We start from the raw sequence: 19,873 nt of genomic DNA, 5'->3' as shown, positions 1-19,873 counted from the left end.
AGCCGTCCTTTTCTGTGACTGCTTTTCAATCGCCTCCACCTGCTACCTCGCTGTACAACATGAGGAATAAGGTAGTAACAACAGCTGAGGGAATGAGGAGAGTCTGAATGAAGTGATTCGGACGACAAAAGTCATCCGTTTGTAAAGAGATCTGCTTCTGTCAGGTGGGGGCAGAGGTTAGACTCTGAGAGAGCCTGGTGATCATCTATGTAATATCATCTGAGCAACATGAGCTGTGATTAAACATGTTTTTCCTACCAAGTGTTTCCTACAGAACAATCCAGCTACTGACTCCACTTTAAAACTACACTCTCAGTTATATGTGTGTGAATTTACATTGAGCATAAACACTAATGAATCACGGGAGGCCTATCAGCATGGACTGTGATGTATGTCCATCTACCAGGAAGCTTGGAGACACTGACACTGAGACTCGTGATTGCTGAGATCCTTAGGAGTGGAATTATGTGCTCGCAGTTACATTGAGTCCGCACATTAACATATGTTGCTTTCAACAAGTGCATAACAAATAGGAAAAGGCTAAAATTAACACAAACATAACAAACTTACATCCAAAAACAGATAATAATTCATATTTGGATGACTGATAATTACTAGCACTGCATTTTGAAAGCCCATTATTACAGACAATGGTTAAAGTAACTGGTAGCTTTGTCATTGCCATTGATACTGTAGGTGTACTCCTGGTTTTCATCATCAAATTTTCCACGAAATAAGTCATATATGATCTAAAAGGAAGCAGAGGTCGGTAGAAACTGTAAATCACTTCAGATGTACCGATATATAGAAATTGATTTATTGTTGTTATAGTTCTGTACTGCAATCATGTAGGAGTTAATTGACTAGATATAAGTGCTCACACGGTTTTAACAGCATGAGATGATAAAAGGTAAATAATGTAATTTTATGTAAGGAAAACACGATGGGAGTAAGAGGAGGAGGGGAGGGAGGCAGGGTGAGTGGAGGACAGGAGCTTACATACATGAAACACACTGCCGCTTGCATAGCAGCAGTTACTCATAAATCTCATGGCTCTCTGTCACTTGGAGACCACCAATGTCAGCATGACACCATGTGTTAGGCTGGACACCCCCCCACCCCCCCTTTATGCCATCTCGTGATTTAGGAGGAGTTACAAGGTTTATGTTGCACTGAATCTGCAGGGGGGGCAAGTTGATTTTGGCCTGTCGTTTCCACGTTGTAAATCTGGACACTTTAACCATGTGCTGTTTATTAAGGATTCTCTGCTGTGATCTGCATCTAAAATCTGTATGTCTCCTCCACAGACCCCTGCCAAATAGTCCAAATAGCAAACCGTGTTCAGTTTCTCAGAGCTGCTGTAGGAGAATAATGATCAGCGATGAAAAGTAATAAGTACATTTACCCAAGTACTTTGCTCAAGTACAGTTTTGGGGTTCACTAGATGTATCTTACAGCTTATACATGCTAGTAACATTCAGATTAATATTTTACATTAAAGCATATATAATGAGTTTATACAATATAATCCATTGTTAGGACCAAACCAGTAGTTCCCAACATTTTTCTTTAGTGAACAAGAAAGAAGTGTGTAGATTGGGCTCCTTGTCTTGTTTCAAATGAGTCATTCATTTTCCCTCTAAACCTCTCATATGCTTTAAAGTAAATGTTTGAGGCCCAAAGACGTCAAATTACTTTGTGTTTCTTCTTTCCTCTCTCATTAATCATCTCTTGACCCCTCAGATTTACCATGTGACCCTTTGGAGGGGCCCAAACCCTAGGTTGGGAACCACTGGACTAAACTACCAAACTGTATATAAAGTAGTAAACTCCACCTGGAGCAGCTACAGCAGTAAAATGCTGCTTCCACATTGATGGATCTGTGTTAACAATCTGTTGTGTAATATATAGTAATAATTCAGCCAAACAAGTACTTTTACTTTTGATACTTTAAATATATGCAACTGATAATAATTTTGTACTTAAGTAGGATTTTAAACCCAAGACTTTTACTCGTATTAGTATTTTTATATTGTTGTACTGCTGCTTTTACTGAAGTAAAGGATCTGAACCCTTCTTACACCAATGAATAATTCATATTAGCTGATAAACAACAGTTGTTTCAGAGCCTTCAGTCACTCTGAGGTAAACACACTCCACAGTGTTCATACTGTGAGCCAAATACACGTGGAAAAAAGGGAAGAGAGGCAAGTGAGAGGGAGGAAGCACCTGCCTTGTCAATCAGAGGAAAGCCGAGAAAAATACAAGGGGAAGTCTTGACAGTCCCTGAAAAGCATCCCAGCAGGCCTTCACAGATTACAGCTTTACACTTATTCTACTATCCCCCCCTCCCCTCCCCTGCTCCCAATCATGCCATACATGTCGGCATAGCACCATCATGTTAACGTGTAATGAAGTAACATGATATGGCATTTAATGGCAAGGCTTGGTGGTAATGTACACTGGAATATTGCATAGTGATCACTGAGTATATAGTGTTGTGCATAGCGCCCCCTAAACACACCCATGGGTCATGGTACAATACTATTTAAGCCCACTCACTGACAGCAGTAAGCAGCAGGTGTTGAAATTTGTTTTCATGCCTCACATGGAGCATATCTGGTATTATAGGAACCAGCGCTAAGCGGGTAGTTACACTTAATTAAAATTCTTCTTGTAATAACAGTGAGGCACGTTCTCTTAGTTATTTCCTATTAAGTTGTATCAGTCAAGATGTGGCCAATTAAGGAAACCCTCCAGACCCAGAGGTTCAGCAAAGACAGCTCACACATGATCTACTGCCTAAAGGAGAGACCACTAATTCTCATGATTTGAACGTAATCTGAATCTTTATTGCTTTTCATTTCATTGCTTTTCACATTTATTACAGTCTGTGGTTGCTGATAACAAGAGAAATATGCATTTTAATGCCTTTTAATTTGAACGATTTTGACTACTTACTTGGGTTTTTCCATTTTATGCTACTTTATACTTCAACTCCACTACAATTCGATTCAGATAGAAAAAATACTTTTAACTCCACTACATTTATCTGAAAACTACAGTTGCCAGTTACTTTGCAATTAAGATTTTACATAAACATATGATCAGTGTATAAATTATGCAGTGCTATAGATTTAACAACCAAAGAGTATATAAAGTAGGTACAATAACAGCATCTCTATCACCTAAATGCTACTTACATATTAATGTGCTGATCGAGTGATCTAATAATATAAATCATATAATAATACAAAACACTGAAAGGGGCTTTTTTATGTCTGGAGAGTAATTTTATTTGTGAGTACATTAGTACAATTTTTTGTAAATTTTCTACATTTTGGTGATAATAGTTAATATGATAAGGTGTGAGTAAGACGTGAGTACTTTTCCACCACTGAATCAATTTCACGAACATCATATGATAGTGTGTGTTTTTTTCCAAAAGAGCTGATTTTTCTCCTATTACCTCAAATTCTGGACATGAAATCGCAAAAAAAAAGTTCATTTTCTCAAATTTGCCCCTTTCTTCATCTGAAGCCTCTCACTTTTTGTCATGTTTGCAAATCTTACAGTTTTAGGTTCATACATTTGTTGGACTGTCAATTGGTTCATATTCAATGGTAAGTTCCCAGACAAAGAGATAAATGAAAGGAAGTAACCACAAGTGGAAAACATACTGAGTGGTTTGGCTGAATGACCTATTTCTATTTATCTTGTGCATACAGAATATGGTTCGATATAAATCTTGTTCAGACAAGCTATTAGATCAATCTTCCGTAAACAGGATCCATGTTTTATACCAAAAATGCATCTTCTTTTTAGAATCTTTTTAGCATAATAAAAATTTTGCGCACGCTGTACTGCCTCCTAAATACAGGCAATTGAAGAAGAAAAACCCTTATTTATATATTAAACACTCATCATAACAAAAGATTGCAAAGTGCTTTACAAGACAACATGAAAAACTTCTAATGCAAAAGCATTTATATATACAAGGTAAAGAATAGTGAACCATCAAAAAAACAATGTAAAAGATGAATTAAACTAGTGAAATATTTAATTGCTTTCTAACAAGATTTAAATTTAAGAATGGTTCATCTGAAATGTTTTAATTGTGAGTTTAATGGAACTATTTGTAGGTTTTGCTATTGTTACATATACAGCGTTAGCTTTAACAGCTGTTTACTTACCAGTCTTGCCAAGAGCTTCAGCCATCTTTTGCGTTTTCAAGACAAGACATTATAATACACCCTCTGAGCAGCAGTACGTCTTCAGGGCAGAACGAACACTACAATGACTCGGTATGGGAAAATGACAAGACAGGCGACTGTCTGAAGGTCTAGCTGTAGAGGAAAAGAAGTGGTAGAAATAGAGGCAAAACAAAGAAGTTGCTTTCCACCACTGGAGACAGCCCTTCGTGAGTAAAGGAATAAAGTTTGATGTTAAACTCACAATGTTTCTTCTAGACTGGTAAGTAAACAGCTGTTAATGCTAATGCTATCCATTTAGAAATACAAAACTTACAAACAGCTCCTTTAAAATATGGAAGATAAAGGCCAAAATACAAGGCAGACTTTAAAGCACTCATAACATCTATGCTAAATTAAAATTTGTTACATGAGATGAGACACTGAAAGGAAATGTCAGCAACATCTACTCTCACACACGAGTTACAAGCTGTTACTTATAAGCTCTGGCTGCAGCAGAAGTTCAGTTCACTTTGCCCTAAGTTCTCTGCCAGGGTGCACTCACAGCAGCCACTGATTGATGGGAAGCTGACGACAGCTTCCTAGTGAAGAGCTGACTTTCATCTTAAATACAGACTTCCTTCTCTCTCTGTACAGAAACAAACACCTATAGCTTGTGTCAGGGTCAGTTACAGTTTGACAATTTTAAAATCGGTGGCCCTCCGTCCTTGGGTCAGAGTTCGTCATGTTGCCAAGGCGACAAAACACCCCCCATGTGAATTCAGGGAGCAAAATTTCTAGAAATATTCCAGAGATGTGGGTGTCACATTTGGCCCAAACATGGCAGCAGTATTTTCTTCCTATTTATACTAAAAACTTATATTTTTTTTATATCATATCATATGAGTCTGTCAGATATCTGGGGCATGTACCTCGTGCACATGCTCAGTCCATGTGTATGCAAATGAGCACACATACTTGGGATATATTGGGTATTTGCTTGTCTACATCCATCTGATCCCTAGAAAGGATCAGGAGTTTCATGTGACAGCACTATCCCTTTGGGTAACCCGTTACATCCAACCAAAACCTATGCACATTCCCTCCTCCCTGCTCACTTTACCCCCTCCCCACTCATTTGGAAGTTAATAAAAGAGACCCTCCAGAGATGCACAGGCACTACTGTCACAAGTATCTACGCGTTTGATGCCAAACAGCACCAAGGGAATCATGCCTGTGCCCAAGAAAGCAGGTAAGAAACCCACCTCACCTGAGTCCCTGAGGGGACCTGTGAGGAACATTACACCATGTGGCAAATTAGTCAAAAGCTTCATCTGTTTGTCCTTTATCATTCAAATTCTAATAATCAACATCAGATAAAGTACAGGTAAGTTTTGCTTAAATTTATAATGAAACATAGAAGTTCAAATCTGTAGTGTTCGTAATTTAAGGCTGAATCTTTTGTGATTTTGTGACTCAGATTCTGCATATAGCTTCAAGTAAAATGAATCATGTCCTCCACAGTTGATTGCTCAATACCATGCAGACTCTAAACTCACAGTTAAAGTTCTAATTAGAGTCTTTCCTTGCAGTTTTCTTAACACCTTTTCCTTTGCTTTCTTGCTCATATGCACCTGCAAATCTTATTATTAGCAGGAATTTTTAACATTTAAAATCCTTATTGTTATTTTGTGGTTTATTTTCTTTCTGTTTGAGCAATGTCAACTATAAATTACCAAATTCCCTACATAGATTGCTTCAATAATCATACAGTAACTACAGAACACAGAGATGTACCATGCTGTATTATTTTAGTATTTTTCATCCCATTCAATGTGTCAGAGCTCGAGCAGGTATAGAATTTGATTTATTGCCTGTCAGTGTTATAATGTGTTTAATATGCTGTTTATTGAATGTTGTTAAGTAACCTCATACTGACCACCCCTGTAAGTCAGTGCGGAGCCAAACATTCTTCCTCACCTTGGATTCTGCCAGTTTTCTCTGGTCCATTAATCATGTCAACAAAGGGCATAAAAGAGCCTCTGCCCGGGCAGTTACTGTTTCTTCTGCACTTGTGCTGCCGCTCCCCGAGTTCCCTTCAATGTCAGAGCCTCGTCTGCAGTTTCAGAGCTCACATTTCTGCCTGTCTTTCTCTGTTTCTCTGCCTACGCCACACCTGTCCCAGCATGCTTTCATTGCTTCATTCTCCTCCTCTCACAAATTGCTCCAAATGGAAATCTATTGTGCCCCTCCTGCCTCTTTTGGATAATTCTAATCCATGCTCAGTGTTTCTCATTCCATAATAGCTTCAATAACTCAGACAAACCAAACCCCCCCACCCACCCCTCCCCAAGTGTTGCTAATCCCTCCTCTGGCAGCCACAGTAATGAAGTGTGAAATGCTGCACAGTAATTCAAGTCCCAAAATGTAAAAGCCCATCTCGGTTTTATTTATGGCTGTTTGATTCTGTCATTATGTAACATACGGCGCCCCCCCCCGGCCTCTGCACCCTGACTTCTGCTTAAGGAATAAGCAATATCAAAAGTTTACTTTGTCACTCTAACAGAAAGATAATTGATAATAAATGAATGTGATTAGCTGATGTTGGTTGCATAAAATATAACAACCATGATGGAATAATTTATTTAATGTGGTGGTTCTTTGTAGGAGCCAACAGGAAGATTCATATTTTAGAGATCAGTCCTTTTTTTCTTGTATTAACCCTTCCCAGAGTCCTTCTTCCTTCATCCATCTGCCTCCCCGAGTGTTTTATTGCCTTCCCGTCTCCCGTCTCTCAGATGTGCGCAGGGCTTTCAGCCAGGGAGTCTTGACACTTGACAGGGACCAGAGGGATGAGCCTGGGCCCGTGCCATCGCCGCTCATCTCTCTCCCTGCTTCCTCCTCATCTCACTACTCTCTGATCTTGCTGCCTCAGTGAGATGTTTTGAACCTGATCTGCACAGATAATGTAGCTCTGTCCCACTGAGAGAGGAATGTGTGGAGGGAAAAAGTCTACCTCGCGACCATTCAAGACAAACAGCCTTCACAAAGCATCATGAAGATCCAGCGCTGACCTTTTGGCAGGACCGCTGAGCTCTTCATTCCTTTAAACACGTGCTCAGAAGGATGAAATGTGTTTTGTAGCTTGTCGCTGCTGTGGATCCGTACCAAAATCCAACACACATTTATCTCGCTGAAGATCTTTCACCCTTTTGAAGTTATACTCAAATCCAGCTCAGTTACTTGTCAGTATTTTTTTTTTTTTTTCCCCAATCTCCTCCCGAGAAAAATCAGCTTCATCCATCCGTATTCATCCATTATTCCAACTTGATTCATGAGGTGTCTTTTTTTTTATGGTCCCTCTTCCCCTAAATATTTTTATGCCTCACACCTCAATTTCGCATCCCTCTCCGTCTCCTACATGTCTCTATTGCTGTGATTTCAAGTCATCAATCTTTTTGAGTACCTGTTTATCTCTGCGGGGCTTTCCTGCTGATCCCGCTGAGCGTGGAAAGGCATCCGTGGGAATTTAACCTCCAGCAGGCCCGTCTCCAGTCACCCAACTCGCTCACTGCCAGCCTGATGTCTCACTCCACGGTTACAGACGTGTTGTAACATCTTATAGATTTGAAGATGAATTTATTTACGGCGTATCATTTCTCCAGACGCCTTCTACGTCTTCTAATCTCTCCTCAGTAATTCCTGTTAATGCCTTGATGAACCCAGCATGAGGCTTTTCTTTCATCATGCCCCTCATCTCACCTGCTGTGGTCCTTTAATCAGGAAGAAGTGTGGGGGGTGGGGGGGGGTAGATGAAGTTATCTGTCATCGGCGTCTTTCTGCTCCACCAATTTCAAATGACCGACCTTCACTCTGTCACCCCTCCGACCTGCCAAATCTCTCCTCCTCTATCCATCTGCCGTTCGACATTATGAACTGTATATGCACTGACTGTGGCACTGAGTGAAGACATGTGGCCAAAATCCACACTCAAATCTGGTCTGTTACTGGATCCTAAGCCTCAGTAGGGTCCAATTAATATTTCTGCATGCCCAAGCAATTATCAAATTTTCTGGTCTTAGTGGCTTTGGTTAAGTAATTGTCTTCCACATTATAGTCTCCTCCATAACAGTAACACTGCGTAGGCTTTAAAGGAGGAGCAGTGGATTGTTGCCTTTGTCCGACTCACCCTCTGGAAACCCCACAACCCTTCTCAACTCATTAGCCGCACGTAAAAGAACTGCAGGCCGACAGGATTCAGAGAGAGCAACGCCGACCCCTGAATCACATCCACTGTTCGCAGATTTCCATTTGTCCTCCCCCCCGCCCGGGTTGTCATCCTGCCAGCGTCTTCCCCAGCTGAGGGTCATGCAAGGTGGAGGGGTTATGTTTCCTCGGGCTCAGAGATGTATAGACCACCCCAACTGAAAGCACTGACTCTCACCCTCAAGCACATGGCCAGCGCTGCAGGGATCAACACAACAACAGTCACCTTAAAAAAAAAAAAAAAAAAGCAAAGATAAAAATGATAAAAAACAAAACCAAAAGACACAAATTGGAGGGCACATTATCACCTCTTGTATTACAAATGCAACAATGGCTTCCACCTGCTCCCGGCAAGAAACCTCTCAAAAAACGTACAAATAGCCCCTTTAAGTACACATTTGAGGTACCTGTACTTTTCTTGAGTATTTCCATTTATGCTATTTCACTGAAATTCAGAGGACAATACTGTTCTTCACTACATTATTTTGACAATTAGTTACAGGTAACTTGACCAATTAAGACTTAATTATACAATATATGATGATCTTATAAAATATGATGCATTGTTAAAGATAAAACTGTCCAATAGTATGTACAATTGTTCAAATTAGCTGCAACAGAACTTTTAACTTTGAGTACATTTTGCCAATCAGTAACACTTACAGTACTTTTACTCACATAACATTTCCAATAAATTCCAACATGTAACTGACTATTTTTACAGTGAATTAGTGCTACGGACAACTTTAGTAAGGGATCTGACTAATTCCTCCACCACTACTTATTTTGAGATTTGTTTTGGTGTTTTATAAGAAAAATAATTTCCTCTACTTTGGTGATGTAAATTCAACAGGCACTTTAACACCTCTTTCCAGACTTAAACCTGATTACCAGACAAATCATGTAAACTTAGGATTTTGGGATATTACATTCCTGCAACATGTAGCTGCTTTTGACTGAATTGTTACCCATATAATAATACTAATGTGGCTTTTCACAGTAATGTAAATGGTATATAGCTGTGGCTAAAGATAAACAAATCATATGGTTTTTAAAAATCTAAACATTTCAAATGTAATTTCTTTTTGTGTAGAAAGGTGCATTGACACATGCAGTGAAAAGCTGTATCTGGTGGTATTTTACCCTGATATAATCTGCTTGTATTCTGCCAAAACTGTAGATACCAGATCACTAGAAAATCTTTCACTAGAAGCAGCAACATCCTGGTTTAAGATTAAGCACTGTGAATAATAAAGCAGATATTCAGTTGCTGCAAAAACAACCCTAAGTCAAGATGCTGTTCTGCATATTTATTTTTATTTTATTTTAAATTGTAATGAGTAAAGTTCAACTGAACTTTGAAGTACCGCAACTGAACAACATAGAAATGTGTATGTAGAATATTTCCATTGGATGAAGTAGTGTAGTCATAAAAAGTGGCATCTTGGGTTTAAATATTCCATTTAATTTAAGGTTATATTTATATTTCTCTGTAATGAGTGTTGGAACAAGCTAATACAGAATATATGTGTGATATTTTCACACAGTGAGGGAGAAATGCTATTTTTAAAATTATCTTTGAAAAAGTATGAGAAAAACTGGAGGGTTAGGTTAAGTATTAGCAAATATGTAGAGAAATCCTGTTCCCAAGCTCACTAATGCATTTACTTCACAGCCATGAGCTATAAATCGCAGTTAGAAGCCGCCTTATATGGAACCAGAGGAAAATTGAGGCTGTTCTGTCTAATTTTGGCAAGAGCAAAGCACACACAAATCAAGCTAATGTGGTGATGTAACTGTCTGATAGGTGAGTAAGAATGATGAGGGGTTAGTTGTCGGTGTGAAATCTGAGAGACGGTAACATGAGCGTGGATGACCTACGCAGAGGTGGTGACGGATGATGACCAGACCGGCCGGTACTAGTTTTCTCCGAATGTCAGAAGACACAGAGTGACTCACAGACTGGAGGAGGAACAAACGAACAGAGATTACACGCCAGCCCACAACATGACAAACATGCCCTGGGCAGTGTGAAGTAACAGCATCATACAGAAAGTGTATTCTTAGACTGAGACTCCTGCTGTCAGTGGCCGTGATGTGTGTCCTTAACAAATGTATGTCCGGGCCTCCAGATTCCTTATGTTGAAACCTAAACCTTGAGCAGCATGGGGACAATTCATGAATCAACGCTGAGCCAACATTGCGCGCATACCCCTCTGTGATCGACTGTATGTTGAGAGCAGCCACAGGTGATTTACTGTTGATGAATGGCAGCCTGACAGAAGCACTGATGAAGGGAGAGGCTACGGAGAAAGATGAGAGGGTTTGAAGTAGCTGGCTGGAGTTTACTTGTCAGTGCCATCCCGACTAGTGTTGTGCATTTCATTTTATACAAGACATTGCAAGAGGAATATCTGCGGAGAGTCCATAAAACATATTCTATGTACAGTATCTATTTGTCACAGACACAAGCTGTGGTAAATGTTGGCACAATAACACACTGACTCTTTTCTTTTCCAGGAAGAAAAAACAGTGCTGCTGCAGAAGGTAAAGATTAACATTAAGTATTGCTGTTCTCTTCGTAAATCACCAAAGGATAATGAGATAAATTCATTAAATTAAATGCATGGTGTCAGGAAAATTTGACTATGCACCCCCTCTAATTCTCCTGTTATCTCTGTCTATGTTTGTCACCTCAGAAAAGCTGCCGCCATATGAGCCAAATATCCCTGAACCAACCACCAGGGCTGACTTCATGAAATGTGAGGCTTTAGTTTAATGTAAAAGAAAACCGGCTTTACCACTATCTATTGCCAGTTAATGCCACACAGTATTAATTCAAGATACTTATGAAAACTGGTGCACTAAGGTATGGTGTCTTAGGTGTGCCAAAGTTTATTAAGTCATAATAAAATTAAAATGCATTAGAACTACACTATTAATTATTTTATTTTAGTGAAAAAAAATCCAATTCCACTGAGCAATAAATCATGAATTTTTTTTTTTATTTATTCTAAACACAAGAAAGAAGAATAAAAACAATAGTAAACCACAATCTGCACTGATTATTACTAAACTACTGGAGTGCAAAACATCCGACCAGTGACTGCTTATACAAAAGCAAAACAAAATGTTGTGGATTATCACTTTAATTTCTTCCTTTTGCACGTGAACGAGATGCTGGATTTCCCATTTGTAAGTGCAGATATTTGTACCAGCAGGAAATATATTGAGCTATCTCAACTTCTTTGATCGGTGTGCTCAAATTCAACCTAAAAACAACAACTGTTAACCATTGGACTTACATGACCAAAACAGAGTTATGTCGAGACAATGAATATTGTTCTTTATTTCATTTTTCTTTTCTTTTCTTTGTCCTCTCTGCTGGCCATGTCTCAGATCTTTGTTTCTGTCTCAATGTCATCTGACCTGTTTCTGCCTCTTCACCTTTAGTTTCCCCCTCTCTCTCTCTCTCTCTCTCTCTCTCTCTCTCCCACAATACCCCCAGATTGGTTCAAACTCTCTCTGGATGATAAAACTGCGCAGAAACTGTTGTGGATTTCAGAGGGTGGGTCTAAAGTGGCTCGTACATCTGATGCAGTCTGCCCATATCCAAACAGGCCTGAGAGATATGAACACTCACCACAGGTAGGCCTGAACGTGGGAAACAGCCAGAGTTTAGTGCTTAATCTCACCTGCAGCCCCGAGAAGGACTTTCCTTTTCTGTAAACCTTCACAAGAGAAAAAGGTTGAGAACCACTGGTTTAATCTTTAACAGGATGTAACATAAAATCTTGTAAAATCTTGCTCTGAAAAGAAACTAGTAGCCTAACTACAGATGTGAAAGAAGTGTAGTATAATACTTCCCTTATGAAATATGGTGCAGTAGAAGTATAAAGTCTCATAAAATGGAAATACTTAAGTAAACAGAGTGGTTGAGTAAATGTACATTGTTGCTTTCCACCTCTGGTCTCCCTATAAGTACTTTGGGGGATTCTGGGTGGTTTCCTGCAGTTATTTAAGAATTCACTCCTTAAGAACAGCATTACATCACAGTGCAGTTATTTGGTGCAAATGACAATGCATTATCAAAAATGTTCTCATTATTTTAGTGATTCCTCTTTTCTTCTATGAAATATCAGAAAACTCTGAATTACAATTTGCCAATCTAGTTAAAGTCTTGTTTTGTCAAAAAAACTAAGAAATTCCTTTTACCATCACATGTAACATGGAAAAGCAACATACCCAAACATTTTAGAAGCTTGGACCCATAAACTCTTTGGCATATTTTGACAACTAATACTTTGAACAATTAATTTAGAATCAAAATAGCTGTTTGATGATAATTTTGTCAATCAACTAATGGTTTCTGCTTTAATTCTGACACTGGTCTTGTGTAGTTTTGGACTGTGGCTCACCTCACTACCTCTCTGCTTTAGGTGCTGTGTAAGGAGGGTCTGCTGGGCTATCGAGGGTACTGGGAGGTGGACTACGACGGCTGGGTGGTGATTGGGGTGGTCTGTGAGAGCGCACCCCGGAAGGGCCAGGACGGGCCCTGCGGCCTCGGGGAGAACAACACCTCCTGGGGCGTCGGTTGGTCTGGCTCCTGCTACCAGGTCTGGCACAACAGTGAGAACGTGGACGTCCAGCTCCCCCGGTCCTCCTCCATGGGCGTCTACGTCGACCAGCCCGCCGGCATCATCAAGTTCCTCTTGGTGGAGGGAGAGGACGAGAAGGAGGTGCGGCTGATTCACAAGTTCAAAGCCAACGTCCAGGAGAAGATTCTCCCCGGGTTCTGGGTCGGCACAAATTCATACTGTCTTCTTCGGAAAAAGGATCAGTGACAAATTAAGAGGGTTTAACCTGCGGGGGGGGTGGGGGGGTCAGGTAGTGTAAATTTAAGTTGGAAAGCTTGTGATGTTTGGGGAACAAGTGTCAGAGTTGTAGAGCAGAACCGAAGCACATGACATCTTTACAGATTGTGCTTGTTTTCTCTGGTGCATGAACAAAGCTTATTGATTTCATATTATATCCAAAGATGCTCTGTTATTTTATTAACTACTGAGTGTATATTTATGTATTGTATTCAATGTAGAAAATAGGCAAAGTTGTGTATGTTTATATTACACAGGGCTTTGCATGTACTTGAGTGCTTGTTTAACTTTAGAGCCAATATATTTTTTATGTGGTGCATGTAGTCAATAAATTCCTAACTATTGTGTTTAATAACATGGACACCGCATTACTTTTGTATGATGCTGCACATTAGCTCATTTTCTTCACTTGCACAGTAGAGCGCTGAGGTCCTCTAGAGGATTTCAATAATATTGCACATAATCATATGACACATCTTCTCTCTCTTTCTCTCTCTCTCTCTTGGTGTTGCTCCTTTATTTGAAACATAAAAGTACTTAACGGAACATTTATTTGTTTTCGTCAGAGATGGACATTTGTTCCTTTTAAATCAACCCATCTCTCTCTTTCTCTCTCACACACGCAGTCACTTTCTCATTCATTCAGTCACTTCAACATATTTGGAGCCAAAAACAAAAAAAAAAAAAAAACAATACCATCCCCAATAACCCAGTATTGATTTACAATCATTCTATCAGTCAGTCATTCATTGGCAAAAGTAAAAGTACAAATAGGCATGTTATGAGGAGGTGCTGGTGTCCTCCGCTCACATTTTTGAAAAGCCACAAGCTTCACGTTAAGTCAGACATTTCTCTTGTTTCTACCCCTTTTTAAAGGAATAGATTGTCCAATCCTAATGTAGTGTTTGGGGGGGGGGGGGGTGTGTAGTCGCTAGTATTGTGAAATGTGTAGTGACGTGGCGGGGGTGGAGGCGGGGACTGGGGCAGGGGGTAGTGTTGAAAATGTTACTAGTGTTCATGACAACATTTTTTTCTGCAGTTACTCCTCGAAGCATGTGCCGTTAATTTTGGTTAGTGAGAAATAAATGGAGGTACTAGCTTTTACACCGTTTCACATACTGTACGTCACACATCAGCCAGTCCAGGTCCCCCTCCCGTCAGGACGACACCTCCCCGCGTTTCCTTTATCGCTCTAACTTGCTCCCTCTATCCCTTTCTCTCTCTCTTCTCTCTGCTCTCCTCACTCTCTCTCTCAGTGCTTGAGGGAGAAGTCCCCTGTGTTGAGGCGGGGCCGAGGCAGGGCCCCAAACATTTCCGTCCCGTCAGTGGCTCCGGGGGCCAGCAGGGCTTTCATACTGGCAGCGATGTGCTCCAGGTCAGCACAGCCCACCTGAAGGGACAAACACACAGAGGGACTGATATGTTAATGAGGCACATTAGGATCTGGACATAAATGAGGAAAACTCAAATTCCTGTCGTTCGCTCACTCACAAAATAGTGTTTGACATTGTGACATGTTACATGTAAAATGTTTCCCCAGCGTGACCTCACACAAATGTCACACACACTTTTACGGTCACATGGACTGATGGAGCTGAGAAGTGAATCGTTTCTTTGTCCTGCTCTTTAGACAGCATGAAATATGTCAACATCAACTGACAACATGAAAACAAGAAACAGCAGCTTGCTTAATTATCAGGACTTTCATTATCATTCGTTATTTACTTCACTGGAAATCTGTTTCTGCATTTCATATGCATTAAGCTGAAGGAAACAGGATTTGTATTTTATATGCTGGAGATTTTCTATGGTTAATCTTAAATTAACTTGTTTATTTGATGGGAAAAAACATTCAGTCACTCTTGTCATGGGGATGACACAGCGGCAGATTTCCAATCATCCATTTTGTTTTCAAATTGATTGGAGATGTCACTGTCACAGATATGATAATAAATATCTTGATATTAAAACATTTATAACACTTTTAGACCAAATTTACGATTTCCTTACTGATCTGAATCAGAGAAGGTTTCTGCAGAGTTCACCAAGTTAAATTTAAGACTTTTATAAATCCATTTACAGATACAGCACGGACAGATAAACACCAGATCGTGTTCCCATAATTATTGAATTACAGGCCAGAACAAACTGACTGATTGACGGAGCAGTTATAAGCTTAGGCAGTTCTCATAAAGGTGCAGCAGAGGCCTGTATTATTATTATAAGTCTGGCTCTCTGTGAGTTTCCTGACTTCACACCGGATATCCTGGATAACTTGGATCATGAAGCTGGTCATAAACTGGCTCAGTTAATCGTGGGTTTACTAATCCAGCTACAAGCAAGTGGAGTGTTTATTATGACATGAGATGAATCAGTGATATTCAGTAATTAAAATCCATACCATAAAATTAGGCAGCTAGAACAGGATGAGAAGATCTGGAAACACTCGCAGTAATATAAAAATATTTAAAAATAAAGCTAAAACTATAAACAAGTATGGAGATTATTATACAGGCCTTTTTAAAGACAGTTGCCATTTTCATTAAGGTGAGTCAATAGTGAGTAAAAATGAATGTGTAATTCAAGAGGATACACACACACACATACACACACACACACTCATTTATTTTCTACTTTGACATTTGTCCTTTTTTGTCTCATAACCCAAGCTCTTTGCTTGCGGTCGAACCACAGTGGTTTGGGCCAATCGGTGTCCTATGAGGGCGGCACTACTGGCAGCTTCATAGAAGCAACTGTTTTGGTATTTGTGCCCTTTATGCACAATTTTTCTTTACAAAGACCACAAGAACTAGTTTTGCGTTTCCTCTTCGACCCTCTCCTACTGCGTCATATGAGAGACAGATGATTCATCCAATCACCAAGTATTTTCTTGAAAGTGTCTGTCCTTTTGCAAATAGATTCCAACAAAGCCTTACCAGATGCTTCTGTGTAACAAACCATCTGGTGCACCAGGTCATCTCACAAGGATACAGATGAAACTATGAAATTGAATGAAACTATACGCAATTGATGCACTTAAAACAGTTTAAAGTAAGGTAAGACTGTTTGTGCTGCCAAGGCAGGGAGAAAAAGGCAAAGGCCTAACCAAAACAAGCTAAAGGGACAGCTCAGGTTATTTGACGAGGGGGTTGTGTGAGGTTGTCATGCATAGCTGGTGTGTTACCTAAAGGAGATTCAGATCAGCTCGCTGCCGGTTAAGAGAGGCAGCAGGAAACACCGCCACACTAGCAGAGAGATGTGCTACTGTGCACGGGGTTTTAGACACTTTTAAAAGACGCCCACTGGAACAGTTCCTGTAGAATATTTTCAGTGGTTCATCTTCCCGTCAAAACAGGTACTACATTTTGCTGGGCATCTTTTAAAAGTGTCACAGTAGCACATCGCTCTACTAGTGTGTTTCCTGCTGGCTCTCCTAACCAGCAGCGCGTTGAATCTACTGCAGGTGAGACACCGACTCTGCATGACTACCTCATACAACCCCACGTCTAATAACCCCAACTATCCCTTTAATGTCTGATAAAACTGACCAAAGTGTTGCATTTATAATGAGTGTGGATTATTGTTCAATTAAAATGTGAAGGTGAGTACACTTTTTATTTTGAACTCTCATCTCATTGAGTCTAAAAAGATTTAATTCTCATTAAAGTCTCGTCATTTTATCAGGATTCCATTGTTGAAGTGGTAAATTATCTGTTGTGGGACATGTTTTCAACTCCCTCTGTCTCTGATATAATTATCACAGGCAAAATGACTCTCTGATCTATAAAAATGTTGCTCTTTGATCTTCATTACTATCAGTTCACTGTAAATTCAGTACTTTTGTCTCTATTGCAAAAAAAAATAACGGTTAAATAAATCCTGCAGGAATGATTGATGGATGATGACTCCAGTTTTTCAGTGGCGATCTCCCCGGTTACAAACTTAAGCCAGCCTCATGCTATCAGAAAGCAACGATTTAAAACCAGAGATAGCTGGCTAAGCCACTAATCTCGCTCTGTGATACAGGATCCAGAACGCTTTAATCCCAGCATGCAAACCAGCAGCTTTGTCCTTTTGTAAAACAATACTGTGTGGGCTCACCCGCTCTCCACTGTTGCTCTCTCCCTGAGCAGCTCGGCTTCCTCTGCAGCCCCACACGGGCACAGACACGGGCAGCGAGCGGGCCAGAGCCATGGGGTGGGCGTGACGGGATGAGTACGCAGACTGACCCATAGCCATGCCACGAGATGGAGGAGGAGCATCCTCACTCAAAGAGCCTAAGATAAAAATAGAAAAAAATCAATGTAGATAATGCACACATATGGATATATAGACTCAGGATACCAAACTCATACCATCAGTGCTCTCCTCCTCCCCATCAGATTCAAAAAACGGCTCACAGTCCCGAGACAGTGAGTCCTCGTCCATCGAGAAGACACCTGAAGCAGGATGATGATGTAAATCCTCAGAATCGATGAAAATCAAAGTATTTAAAGAGACAGATAAACTGTATCACTCCTCACCAGCACTTTCATTCCCATAGGGTCTCCTCTCATCCATGTCCTCCTCCTCTTCCTCATCTTCACATTCTTCTTCCAAATCCACAATCCCAGACCTCTGTCTCCCTCGCTCAGCCTCCAGCACACTCTTCTCTCTCTCCCTCTCTCCATTACCATTCTGCCCGCCGCCCTGCCCGGTAACAGCTCCTGAGCTGTAAATCGACGGGTAGCTTTGGGAGTAGAGTCTGCCATTGGGACTGACTCCACCCACCCCACTGTCTCCCGTGAAGTTCTGTAACAACAAGAGAACAACATTATGGATGTGAACATTTTGGAAAAAGTACCACAGTGGAGTACCCAGCACAAGCAGGCTACTCACCCCCCTGTGTCCAGGGTCAGAGGTCAGGTCAACCATCAGCTTGGTTCCTCCCTCCCCTCCAGCCTGGCGTGTGTGCTTTTGGGCTGTTAGCATGGTTGTGGAGTGCAGCACGCCAATGTCGTCCATGTAGCGGCGCGCCGACTCGGCCAGAAACCCTTGACCCCAAACGCTGTAGGAGAAATCGCACTCCCTCGGAAAGGCACTGCTGCTCTCCCGCTTCCTCAACCCATCTCCTTCTCCAGCTGACAACCGGAACTTCTTACAGGCTGTAAGTATGGCCAGGTCGCAGCCTGACTTTTGGCAATACGTTTCCGCAGCAGAAAGTAGCGCCAGCCAACTCTCTTTGTGGTTGTCTGGGATCTCAGGCTCGGACGACTGGGTGATGGAGGCCATAATGGTGCTAAGTGCTGTTTACAGCTTTCTTCAATGAACTGACTTGAAGAGAGCAATGCTGATGAATGATGAATGAAGAGTTTTGAGAGTTAGACTAAACAGAAGCTTGGATATGGTTGATTCTGAGGGCATCGAACTCAATAAAGGAGAGTTAAAAGTTAACAGTTACAGTTAACTTTTAAAGATGGTTAACTTTGGTAGCTGTGGTGCTTCTGACTTTGCCCAAACGGTTGAAAACTCACTTGAGTTTTGTTTCTTCTGTCTTGCTGGTGTTCTGTTAATTTTTGCACTGGTGAAGATGCAGGGGAAAATAATCTATCAGGTAGAGAGGCACTAGGTGACTTTAAGATATGATATGATATGATATATATATGAGTGTGTGTATAAATAGTGGGCGGTGTCCTTACACACTGGAGAGCCAGGGGAGAGAAAAGATGTTGCCAAGTTGCTGGTGATACCTGATGAAATACAAACATAAAAGAGGGACAAGGTTTGAAATAAGACTTAATAAATGAAAAAAATGAAATAAAAATGAATAAAAACTATTCATTTACCTTCTGTGGGTTTGAGTTACGGATTACAAGAGCGATTGCATGCTGTCAGTTATGTGCAATTCAACACATAAACACAACCTATAGGAGCTAATCTGTCCTGACTGTCGCAGCCCCCACCACCTCTTTGAGCTGCATGTCACCGACCAATGCTAACTACTGTAGCTACTGTAGCTTTGTAATGACCCCGCTCTCTATTGAACTCCCCTTGTTGCCATTTTTGCAGTCTTTTCTGCCCCAGTTTAAACTGCATGCTATGGACTTTTCTGCGCGGTTGCTGCCGCCGCTGCTGCAGCAGCAGCTGCTGTTGTTGTTGATCTTGTTGTTTATTCAGCGCTGTGTGCAACCACTTCATGACGGACCCACATTTCACCACCATTTTCAGGCTTTAGCAGGAGCCGAGACGCGCAAGTATAAATTACAGAAACTTGGGAAGACGTTCACCTACCTGTTCAGTTTCTTTCTTCCGTGTTACCAGATGTTTATCGATCTTAAACTTTACTTCTTTTATATCAGACGTATTCTACCTTCTCCCACGGTTTCTCTCCCCTTGCTAGGCTCTGCACCACCAGCAAGCTAGCAAGCACTAATATAAGCGTTTCCGGTTATGAATTTCAAAATACGTGTCGATGAACAGGCGTTTTTTTATTCTACCACGTTTATTTGACAGCTATAACAATAATAATGACTTTATACATAGCTTTATACATTGCTCTTTATT

At 40.7% G+C, this 19,873-nt stretch overlaps 2 protein-coding genes across 2 annotated transcripts; one reads left to right on the top strand and one right to left on the bottom strand.

Moving 5' to 3' along the window:
• The first annotated feature begins 5,394 nt into the window (after nucleotides 1-5,394).
• Nucleotides 5,395-13,338, top strand: LOC111217587 (tripartite motif-containing protein 16-like protein). Its single transcript, XM_022739523.1, has 5 exons — nucleotides 5,395-5,442; nucleotides 10,977-11,003; nucleotides 11,156-11,218; nucleotides 11,965-12,104; nucleotides 12,896-13,338. The coding sequence occupies exons 1-5, from the start codon at nucleotides 5,397-5,399 to the stop codon at nucleotides 13,298-13,300; spliced, it is 681 nt and encodes a 226-aa protein (XP_022595244.1). The 5' UTR covers nucleotides 5,395-5,396; the 3' UTR covers nucleotides 13,301-13,338.
• A 490-nt stretch (nucleotides 13,339-13,828) lies between these two features.
• On the bottom strand, nucleotides 13,829-19,729 carry akt1s1 (AKT1 substrate 1). The gene is made up of 6 exons (XM_022739517.1): nucleotides 19,601-19,729; nucleotides 18,209-19,059; nucleotides 17,854-18,121; nucleotides 17,686-17,769; nucleotides 17,432-17,607; nucleotides 13,829-14,720 (listed from the first exon to the last, which is right to left on the bottom strand). The coding sequence occupies exons 2-6, from the start codon at nucleotides 18,599-18,601 to the stop codon at nucleotides 14,583-14,585; spliced, it is 1,059 nt and encodes a 352-aa protein (XP_022595238.1). The 5' UTR covers nucleotides 18,602-19,059; nucleotides 19,601-19,729; the 3' UTR covers nucleotides 13,829-14,582.
• Between the last annotated feature and the right edge of the window lie 144 nt (nucleotides 19,730-19,873).

The sequence above is a fragment of the Seriola dumerili genome, unplaced genomic scaffold, assembly GCF_002260705.1.
Source record: "Seriola dumerili isolate Sdu_G_001 unplaced genomic scaffold, Sdu_1.0 BDQW01000044.1, whole genome shotgun sequence".
In the NCBI taxonomy this organism is placed as follows: Eukaryota; Metazoa; Chordata; class Actinopteri; order Carangiformes; family Carangidae; genus Seriola; species Seriola dumerili.
This window is presented reverse-complemented; position numbering and strand designations above follow the sequence as displayed.

What these genes read in the sequence shown, in the direction of transcription:
- LOC111217587 (XM_022739523.1), top strand. Translation starts at nt 5,397, where the DNA reads ATGCCAAACAGCACCAAGGGAATCATGCCTGTGCCCAAGAAAGCAG. An exon ending in GCCTGTGCCCAAGAAAGCAG is followed by an intron (nt 5,443 to 10,976) that starts GTAAGAAACCCA and finishes TTTCTTTTCCAG; the next exon opens with GAAGAAAAAACAGTGCTGCT. An exon ending in GATATGAACACTCACCACAG is followed by an intron (nt 12,105 to 12,895) that starts GTAGGCCTGAAC and finishes TCTCTGCTTTAG; the next exon opens with GTGCTGTGTAAGGAGGGTCT.
- akt1s1 (XM_022739517.1), bottom strand. Translation starts at nt 18,601, where the DNA reads ATGGCCTCCATCACCCAGTCGTCCGAGCCTGAGATCCCAGACAACCAC. An exon ending in CTGACCCTGGACACAGGGGG is followed by an intron (nt 18,122 to 18,208) that starts GTGAGTAGCCTG and finishes TTGTTGTTACAG; the next exon opens with AACTTCACGGGAGACAGTGG. An exon ending in AGAGCAACAGTGGAGAGCGG is followed by an intron (nt 14,721 to 17,431) that starts GTGAGCCCACAC and finishes TTGTCCCTTCAG; the next exon opens with GTGGGCTGTGCTGACCTGGA.